Source organism: Photinus pyralis, unplaced genomic scaffold (genome assembly GCF_008802855.1).
Source record: "Photinus pyralis isolate 1611_PpyrPB1 unplaced genomic scaffold, Ppyr1.3 Ppyr1.4_LG4, whole genome shotgun sequence".
Classification (NCBI taxonomy): Eukaryota; Metazoa; Arthropoda; class Insecta; order Coleoptera; family Lampyridae; genus Photinus; species Photinus pyralis.
The window spans coordinates 3,511,699-3,521,259 of record NW_022170511.1 but is presented as its reverse complement, the minus strand read 5'-3'; the positions used below and the strand labels follow the sequence as shown (position 1 = coordinate 3,521,259).

The window sequence follows — 9,561 nt, the reverse complement described above, 5'->3', positions numbered from 1 at the left end:
GAAGTAGGTACTCACGAATTCATGGAAAATGCGCTAAAGCTCTGCTATAAAGATACCCGCCTTAAGGCGAAAACCATTCTTTACTACCACTTGTATTACCCAAAATTGTTGTCCGTTTCATTCTGAAGCTTGTTCTTCTTGTTGGTAGCTGCTGGACTTATGTACAAGGTCTCTAATTCAAAAACGGGCCTCACAAATTGTATTACTTACATTAATGTTTCACGTCATTATTATTTAAGGCACCTACACTAAGACACACAAGGTTCAATTGGTTCTAAATACTATAATAGGTTTGCTCAATAAGAAATTTAAAGTTTTTTAAATTCCATGAATTGAAAGTATTTTTATATTTACCTGCACGTTAGTAAGGGAGGTATTGCATTGGGGTAAAAAATGCCCCCCCCCCCACTTTTTTGACGAAATACACGTTCCCAGTCTCATTTTCGGCCAAACTGATTTGAAACAAATATAAACATAAAAGGGCAGAATCGCGCATGCGCTGGTATCTATGCTAGTCGCAGCAAATTTTTTCAAAATTGGTTGGTTTTTTATATTTCAGAACATAATGTGGGTTTTTGTTTTGAAGGTGTTTTGCCCTCTGGTTGTAATCATATGAAACTAAAAATAATTCTCAGAATTCAGAATTTTTTCGCCACCTGTTAAAGGTGTCTATTTGTTCTGTAGAAGATTTCGACACCCTATACTTATGATGCCTAATTCCTAATTCAAAAACCCCCCCCCCCCCCCAACTCTTTTTGTTGTAATAGGATGCTAAACATTGTTTAGGTAGATGGGGGATCCATGAATTATTTCTTAGTTAAGTTTTCAAAAAAAATTCGCTCGCATGTTTTTCAAAAGATTTAAAAAAACCTTTCACTACTAGGATAAGAATAGTTTTGCTACTAAAGGTTGAAAGGAAACTGGATTAAGCCAACATTAGTATTACAACTTGTTTTAACTTCGAAATAATAATTACAATTTTGTTTTTTTGTACTTCATTGATAAAAATCCAATCAAACAATAAAACAAAAATGATTTTATAAAATATATTACTTAAACACTTTATTTAATGTGTAGGTATGAAGTTGTTTCATGATGAATTATTCGTATCACCGTTATCATTAGCGTAGCTGTTTGCATTTCCGTTAACAGCGAAGGACGTACCTAAACCATACAAATGACCTGAGAACTTCGAGTCATCGATCGTATCTTCAAAGAACATCTGCAATCAAGCAATAATAAGCAACCCGCCGAGACCTTTCCAAAGCACTTACTTCTTTCATTTTGAAAAAAGCCATCCCGGTTAGAAGAGAATCAGATCCGGCTTGATGTTGGGGTCCGATCCGCTCCAAATCCAACTGCTCTGCAACCTCTTGAAGACCGCCTTTCAAGTTTTTACACGATTTCATCAGATACTAAAATGACTCCTAATAGAGACAGTTCATTGGGAAAAAAGCGTACCTTAACATCGTAAATTGTGGGAAAGTACAGCTTTAGCAACTCGAAGAATTCGCTTTCGTCTTGTGGCAGATGATTATCTGTTAGGAGTTTGATGAGGTAACCGAAATCGTAACCGGAATGAAAGGACAACCATTTAATGTTGTCCATTAAAACAATACCGGAGTTCATTAGGAGTTCTGCAAATTCTAATGGTTCGATACCTTCCTCTTCGTGTTTCTTAAATTGTATGCCAGAGTTTTGAAGTAAGTCGATACTATCCTGTGCGTACATATCTTCCCTACAACACAGCAGATTAATCATGAGAAAATGTTAAAATTTATGCAGGCTTAAAGGGGCCACATATTGGTTATACTCCAAATTTTGAGTACATGTGGCCCTTCTATGCATTCATACAAAGACACTTACGATAAATTAAACTTGAAGTTAAATTGCCATGTTGTGTAAGAACCACCTGCCGTTTTTCCATTCTCATCTAGAAAGGTAAGCCCCAGTTGAATTATCCTTAATAAATCTACATTACACCTCAACATTTGATATTGATAATCGGCCGAGCTTCTAAATTCACCAATTGGCCTTGCCACAACACCAGGAAATTCTGTATCCATCGCTACATACGTATATTTCTGAACAATCTGCAATGAGACTTTATTAGAACAATTTACACATCAGTGATCGCATTACTTGTCTAATAGTCCGAAATTCCTCTTCCAAATTATGTGCCCAAACATCCCTTATCCCACACTCTTCATTACTAGGATGTTGGGAGCTACCTATAGTAGCCGCAGGCATATCCGAACAAGTTTCCGTGTTGATCAATTTTGTTAGTGGGTTTTGAACCCAAATAACATTGGTGTGACTGTCACCTCCACCTCCTTCTAATTTAAACGATAATTCTCCCGTTTTGCTTACAAGCTTATCCTCCTTGGCATTCAAATCGAATCCAAAGTCATCCCAAGAAAATACTCTCATTGATGTAAATATTTGTCTGGAATAATAAAAGGTCGTCGTCATTTCAGACTTGTGGCATAATAAGTCAAACTAAAATATTGAAAAGGGGGAAACTAGGAGCGAAATAATAAAATAGATGTAAACTATGATAATTAACCTCTAAACGTCGATCAAAAAAACAAGAAACAAACTAGTAGGTTGTAAAAAAATTGAAATAATTGTTTGTAGATAGTTTCTTACCCATGCCTTTAAGTTAAAAAAGAGAAATATTTTTCGTTATTTGCAAATCGTGGAAAGTTGGGAAATGTTTGTTGTCCAAGTTTCTGAGTTTTGCCATTCCATTGTATAAAAATTTCCAAAGATCTCAGCTGGTCGTGCAACGTTGCCAAGATTGCCAAGTTGTGAAAATAGCCAACATTCTTAAGGTGGTTCTGTCTCACAATAAATTGCTCAGATGGCGTCACTGGTGAAATTCTTGACGATTGCCTGCAACATAAAAATAGAAAATAATATCTGACGTAATGTTGAAATGAAAGATCTTTATATAGATTTCCTAATTGTTTCGAAAACGTTGTTTAATTAAAACTGTAAGTGCTGTATAGTATGAGTTTATTAGGAGCAGGAAAGCCATTGGCCATCAAGGAAAATGTTTAATTATTCATTTTTGCCCTGTCTTAGTTATTATGTACACATGCCATTTTTAGCCCACAAAAATTAAAAAAAAATGCGCTATTGTGGCCACTTTGTCCGTCCGTCCGTCGGCCTGTCCCTCTGCCCATCCGTTGGGACGCTACTAGTTCTTTATCTTAAGAGCTATTGTTCTGCTTTTTTCGCTATTTGGTCCGTTATGGTGTCGAGGCTTGTACCAAGAAAGGAATTTTTTCTGCGTGTATTGCTAAAAAAGTTATTGTAAAAAAACCATTTTTACATGTTCCATAATTTTACACTTTTGCCGTTTATTAACGATCCTAAAGATCGTTTATAATTTTGTATTGCTGTCTGTCGTCTGTCTGTTGGTCTGCCCGTCTGTTCCTTTGTATGTCTGTCCATCTATTTGTCTGTGTGAACGATAACTTTGTTTAGAAATGCGCGATCCCTTTAGTTAAGAACTGAATTGCATGAAATTCAATATGGGCCATATTAGCCATATAATACACAATACCGTAAAGTTTAGTCGAATCGATTCAAAATTCAAAGTCGCATCTCGATCATTTATAAACCGAATTGCATTTTTTTTTATTTATGGAAGCATTTAAATGAAATTTGATACATATAGGCACTTGGAATAAAGGAAAATCTAACGCGAGTTTCAAATTTTGGTAGCCTTTTACAAATGGGAAATGAATGCAAGTGAATATGCGCTTTTTGTAAATCGTTTACGATTACTTTTTTAACTTGTTTAATTTTTGGCGTACAGATTTCTAGAAACACTGATTCATTTGGGACACACACTACATTACCCCCTTTCATGGTCTACTCATTCTTTGCAACTCACTCGTTTGGGGTTGGAAAGTCTATACCTAGTTGCACGAAGAATAAATTAGATTTGAACATGAAGCATAAAAAACTACGTGGGTGTACTTACTCAATGCATCAATACAGTTAAAGAAGTGAAAGTTAAATTAAAACCACAACTGGGAAGGTCCACCTACTCTCAATTTTGAATTTTAATGATAACGGCCTTACTATGTTTTAAAATACCACTTGTTTTGCCAATTTGTTCTTAAAATGGCCCCTTTGAATGTAGACCACTGAGAGGTCGAAACTATTAATCAATAAGATCCCTTTGGAGTGCGTTCAAAACTAATAAAAGTGGAAGAATTGGTTAATCTTTCTCTAAACCCCACACATTGAATTAGTTATAAATACAATGCCCATGGGCCATGGACCATAAAACAAGTGGTTTTGTGGTACACAAAAGAGAAGTCGGTGACTGGGATTCAAGACCGCAGTATTCCAATTCCTTTGTTGTAACAGAATGATGGCAATCAAAAGAAAGTTGTACCTGTGTAGCTAGAACCATATTAAATTTAATTCAATACCCTCATTTATATAATTTTGTAATTGTGGAGACTTCCCATAAAGTTCTTGGTAAATCTTAGAAAGAGTTGCGACATTTAAGAAATCGATTTTTAAGATTTGGAGGCACTACCCGTAGCTCCCATTGCGTCAGTGTCAGTGTAGTTTTTAGAGCAAAGGATCATCAACAGTTCTAAAGTTCCTGATAAGTCATACCATTTACCGATTTTGTGGTTCAATGGTAGAGCGTTGGGCTATAAATTCGGAGGCCGGGTGTTCGTTCGAACCTGGGCTGAGGTAAGAATTTTTCATCTGTGACAGAGATGGGAATTTTCTTAGACCAGTTTCGAGCATTCTGCCGGTAACTCCGAATTAGGTTTTCCTGCCGATTTCCTGGTTCGTAAGGTAAATACCGGAGTAGTATAGAACAACTTAAGACCTTCTGCAGAGGCACCTCTAAAAAGCATTATGAGGGTCACTCTGTAATTGGGCGCAAGCCTGTTGAGGGCTCAGAACAAGAGAGAAATAATAAATAAATAATAATAAATAAATAAATAAATCATGAAATAGTTCAGCGAAAAATCAATGTAAAGGGTATCGCCAAATGCTCTAAAAAACCTCTTCATTTTGAATGTAGTTTACTAAATACACATCTTGATCGTATTACAATAAATAGTTGCTAACTTTTGCAGGGTGATTCAGGATTCCAAAATTCGACCAAAAAACCGTACTTTAAAGTACAGTCAAATTAGAGAATAAAATGGGAAGATCCGTTCATCACATATGATAAGTATCTCTATTTTTTCTTTTAAATGTTAGGATGAATATGGATGTGAAAAATCCAAGTTTTCAACATCGAAAGACCTGTGCGGGCTCACAGCCCTCGAAAATACGCCATTTTTTCCAACTATTTTGGGGTTTTTGGGCGTTTGAGTCTTGAAGAACAGATTTTAAAACATTTATTGTCGTATAATTTTCTATTTTTAGCTTCCTAGCGTTAGCTAGGTGGCTATTGCGATCACCGTTTTTCGGAAATAATAAAATTTCATCAAATGTCTACCTTTTAGATCATTTTAAGCAACTTTTAAAGAATAAAATTTTTTTCCGTCTGTATGTATGTGCGTACGTTCGTACGTGCGTTATTATTATTGTATGTTTGTACGTGCGTACGCTGGCAATTTTCCGAGGTAACGGGATTTTGTTCAAATTTTTGATATGTATATTAGGCATTAGGGCTGGGCGATTACGGGTTTGAATAATCGATAATCGATTATGAAAAATAATCGATTACACTGATTAATCGATTAATCAAATAATCGATTAATCAAATAATCGATTAATAATCGTTTAATCAAATAATCGATTAATCAAATATCGATTAATCAAATCATCGATTAATCACCTAATCGTTTAATCAAAAGTCGATTGTCACATACAAGGAGTGATAAATATCTGTTTGTATGCATTAATACGTTAATTATTTAATAATAAAAATAAAAAATAATTCCATTACTCATCAAATCGTTCATTACTAGGCAGATCGATTAATCAATAATCAACAAAGTGTCCCTGGTTCGAATCCGGGTTCGGGCATGGATATTTGCAAATGCATAGTGGGTTGGTTGGTTGGTAGAACAGCCTTGACTGAAACCCTGCCCATTTGAAAATGAAGGTCAAAAATAAAAATAAATAAATAAAAATAAATGATTAGGCAGCTTACTCTCCGATGAGGTGTGCTTTAGTTTTGATGATACAATCTTAATTCATTTTAGCTGCTTAAAGTGACGTTAATTGATTAATCAAACAATCGATTAATCAAATAACCGATTAATCAAATAATCGATTAATCAAACAATCGATTAATCAAATAACCGATTAATCAAATAATCGATGAATCAAATAATCGATTAATCAAATAATCGATTAATCGATTAATTTAATAGAATAATCAAACCCGATTATCGATTATCGTTTGATTATAATCGATTAATCGATTTTTTTGCCCAACGCTATTAGGCATATTGAAACGAAAAATAACGACAGCAACCTAAAATTTTTATTAAGTTATTCGAAAGACCTTATTTTTCTGTGCACAACCTACAAATATTTTGCCAGGTTTTATTACAAAAAAAACTGAGAAAAAAATGTCAAAATGTCAAAATACATTAGGCATTATAAATGATGTAAAATTGTCAAAAACTTTTTTTAATATATATGTTTTTTGCGCCTTCACGTCATACAACTTTTTTTTCAAATAACAATTAAATTATTCGAAAGACTTTCTTTTTGTGTACAAGAAAATTATGCTATATTTATTATTTATTATAAAAAAAGCAGAGAAAAAATGTCAAACTTACAAAACTATCTATAGCAGCTTACTGCTCGTTTATTATTTAGGATGAGCGATTGCAGAAGTTTGGTCGTTGCATTCTAAGACCTTAAGATAAAAATTCCGTAAAATATCAATCTCTGTTAAAATATCTGTGTATACATTGAGCTAATATTAATACTGTACCTAAAGAAAAGTACAACCTGACCCACCTATAATAACATCTGCTACCAGGCCGTCGACAAAAAAAGAAGGTAATTGACAACTTAATGAGGGTGACAGGGTGTCGTACTCTCTACTTAAGGGACAAGCTGTAAAATGTCATTCTTATTCTTACGTGCAGCCGATTGAATTGTATAAGGAGCTTTGTGTTTACTGACTTTAGATAATAAATGAATAATTATTATTAATAAGTATTAGTAATAAACACAAACAAAAGTAAACAAAAAACAGCGCAAAGACGTTAAACGGCGAAGAGCGATTTTGGGTCTGAGGTGGGGAGCTTTTCTGTCAAGAATTTGGCAAATTTTTTGAATACATATTTGTTGAGTCACTTTGTACTTATACCATAGTGTAATTACATTCTTTACATTATGCTTACCCTCACCTAAATTGGTATGGTACCACGACGGGTACAAACTCAGACATTACGAGTCCTCTACATCTAAATCAAAGGGTTGACTACACGATGTAGCAAAAAATATGCTCTATACCAGTTTGGTCCACTAAATGTGTGAATTAAAAAAAATATATGAATAATTTTTTTCCACCACCTCCCCTAAGTTAATGCGTAAAGGCGTAATGTGTACCTAGTATGCACTAATTCGCCACTATAGCGTGATGCAATGCAATAGGATGCAGATAAGCATAATTAGGCTATACGTCTATAATACCTACTAGATTTACTCTTTATGACATTGTTAAAGTTAATTACCTGTACCTACATCTGCGCTTTCAACAATTGTGTTTACGACTTAAAGATCGTAAACTTTTAGTGACAAATAGAAATGATCGGCGTATACGAATATCGTCGAAATACCTACAATGTGACATAATAGTGCCGCAGCGGCAACTAATCGACATAAAACCTCTCTATTGTGCTTTTTAGCCAAATACACTAGGGTATTCAAACTCGAACATTTTTTGTTTGCGCTAATTGTATAGCACACCCACGAAATCAATTGCAATCGATTCTGTCAATCATAAAATATGTCGCGATGTTTGGTCGTGAGGATAATATATTCAACTTTCCCATTTCATTAGTAAAGTACCTACCTACTGTTACCTAATCCAATTGATTCTTTTACTTCTGTGTATTTTAGAACACATTCATCTCGTTTACTGTCGAAAAGTTAGCGGGGCATTCAGAAACACTGAACCTACGTCAAAAGCTATATTGGAATTTTATTTTCCATAGTTCGATGTAATTTTATCCGTCTGATTGGTACCTTGAAAATTTGCGGAAAGCTTACAATAACAGGATAATTATTTGTTACAGAAACACTTCCATAAATTCTTATTACATTCAATCTACCTATAAGTAGCACTTATTCATTGCGCTTTCACTTCTTTCCGAATTATAACAAAAGGGATGTAGACAACAAAATGAAGCACTTTGGGTTATCTGATACAGCCTGTTTTTTTCTGAACCCATTAGACGTAAGTAAAAGAATATGGTCATTGTTGAATACGTATAACAAAAGAGCGATCTCTTAGTCGTGACCTTGACATTCAAATTAGCACCCCTTTTATACATAAACATTCCATTTTCTATTTCGGTTTTAATCTGATTTATGTCCCCCTCATTAAGCACCCCTATTATTAGTACATAACACATTTTTCAGCAGAATTTTGCAGAAGGTTTTCCTTCTCCTTTGTTTTCTTTATGGCGCAATAACATAAATTGCTGTTATTATTTTATTGTACAATTATCGTAATTTTCCGATCGATAAATGTGATATGCATGATAAAATTTGTTGGTAAAGGATCTTTAAATCAACATGATTCCGACGTGACACCCCAATTTATACTATGAAAGTTCGTGTAACGATAACAGCCTCAAAATTACGGGCTACAAACGTAGTAATGACAACAAATTTTCCTTTATCGGAAAAGTAATCTATATGTAAACGGAGGCGAACATTTATAATAATTATAGGATTAATCGGTAGAAACCCGTGAGAAGTTTAAGTTTCTGCAATTTCAGGTGTTTAAGATTAAAAACGCTTGCGCGATTATGCGACGCCGACGCCCGTCGACGCCAAAGTTACGCTTGCATAGGAGCGTCTCCAAATGTTGTAAAAGTAAAACAGTCCGTCTCGGACGTTGCGACGCTTTGGGTGCTGGCACCACGTGTACGCGCTTTTAATTTTTCGAGACGTGTTTCTCACTTTTGAATGAACATTTTTTTTATGTTATTAAATCCGTTTTAGATTGGAAGTAAGCCCCTCGTACAAGGTAATTGAATTTTCTCCTAAGATTTCTAATTTTTACAGAAGTTAATACCCACACAAGTTTGTCGCATGTTTTTTTCGAATTAAACATTTTTTAACCGACTTATTGAGAACGACAGATGCAAATTGTTGCGTATAGATCCTAATAAATCCTGCTTACGATGACCCAAATTTAAAGCGCGACATAAATGTGATACGGAAGTTATTTTAATTAAATACAAAATAAAATTTAGTAGGTGAATTAAATCGATAGGTTACGAATTTCATATTAAGTTTCTTGGCCATTTTTCTTCAGTTCTTGAATAATTACTTTGCGAAAAGACATTCTTTAACGTTTGGAAAATTTTATCC

General features: G+C 34.3%; 2 protein-coding genes across 2 annotated transcripts in view; one reads left to right on the top strand and one right to left on the bottom strand.

Annotated features, from left to right (window-relative positions):
• Positions 1-1,032: 1,032 nt before the first annotated feature.
• LOC116167645 (CCR4-NOT transcription complex subunit 7) lies at positions 1,033-2,816 on the bottom strand. The gene is made up of 6 exons (XM_031483069.1): positions 2,650-2,816; positions 2,143-2,446; positions 1,867-2,093; positions 1,462-1,738; positions 1,275-1,415; positions 1,033-1,222 (listed from the first exon to the last, which is right to left on the bottom strand). The coding sequence occupies exons 2-6, from the start codon at positions 2,428-2,430 to the stop codon at positions 1,091-1,093; spliced, it is 1,065 nt and encodes a 354-aa protein (XP_031338929.1). The 5' UTR covers positions 2,431-2,446; positions 2,650-2,816; the 3' UTR covers positions 1,033-1,090.
• Positions 2,817-9,082: 6,266 nt separating this feature from the next.
• The window catches only part of LOC116167976 (serine/threonine-protein phosphatase rdgC), a 144,757-nt gene continuing 144,278 nt past the window's right edge, over positions 9,083-9,561 (top strand). Inside the window, exon 1 of the mRNA XM_031483602.1 lies at positions 9,083-9,214. The gene's annotated coding sequence lies outside the window, so the exon portion shown is untranslated. The remainder of the gene's footprint in view (positions 9,215-9,561) is intronic.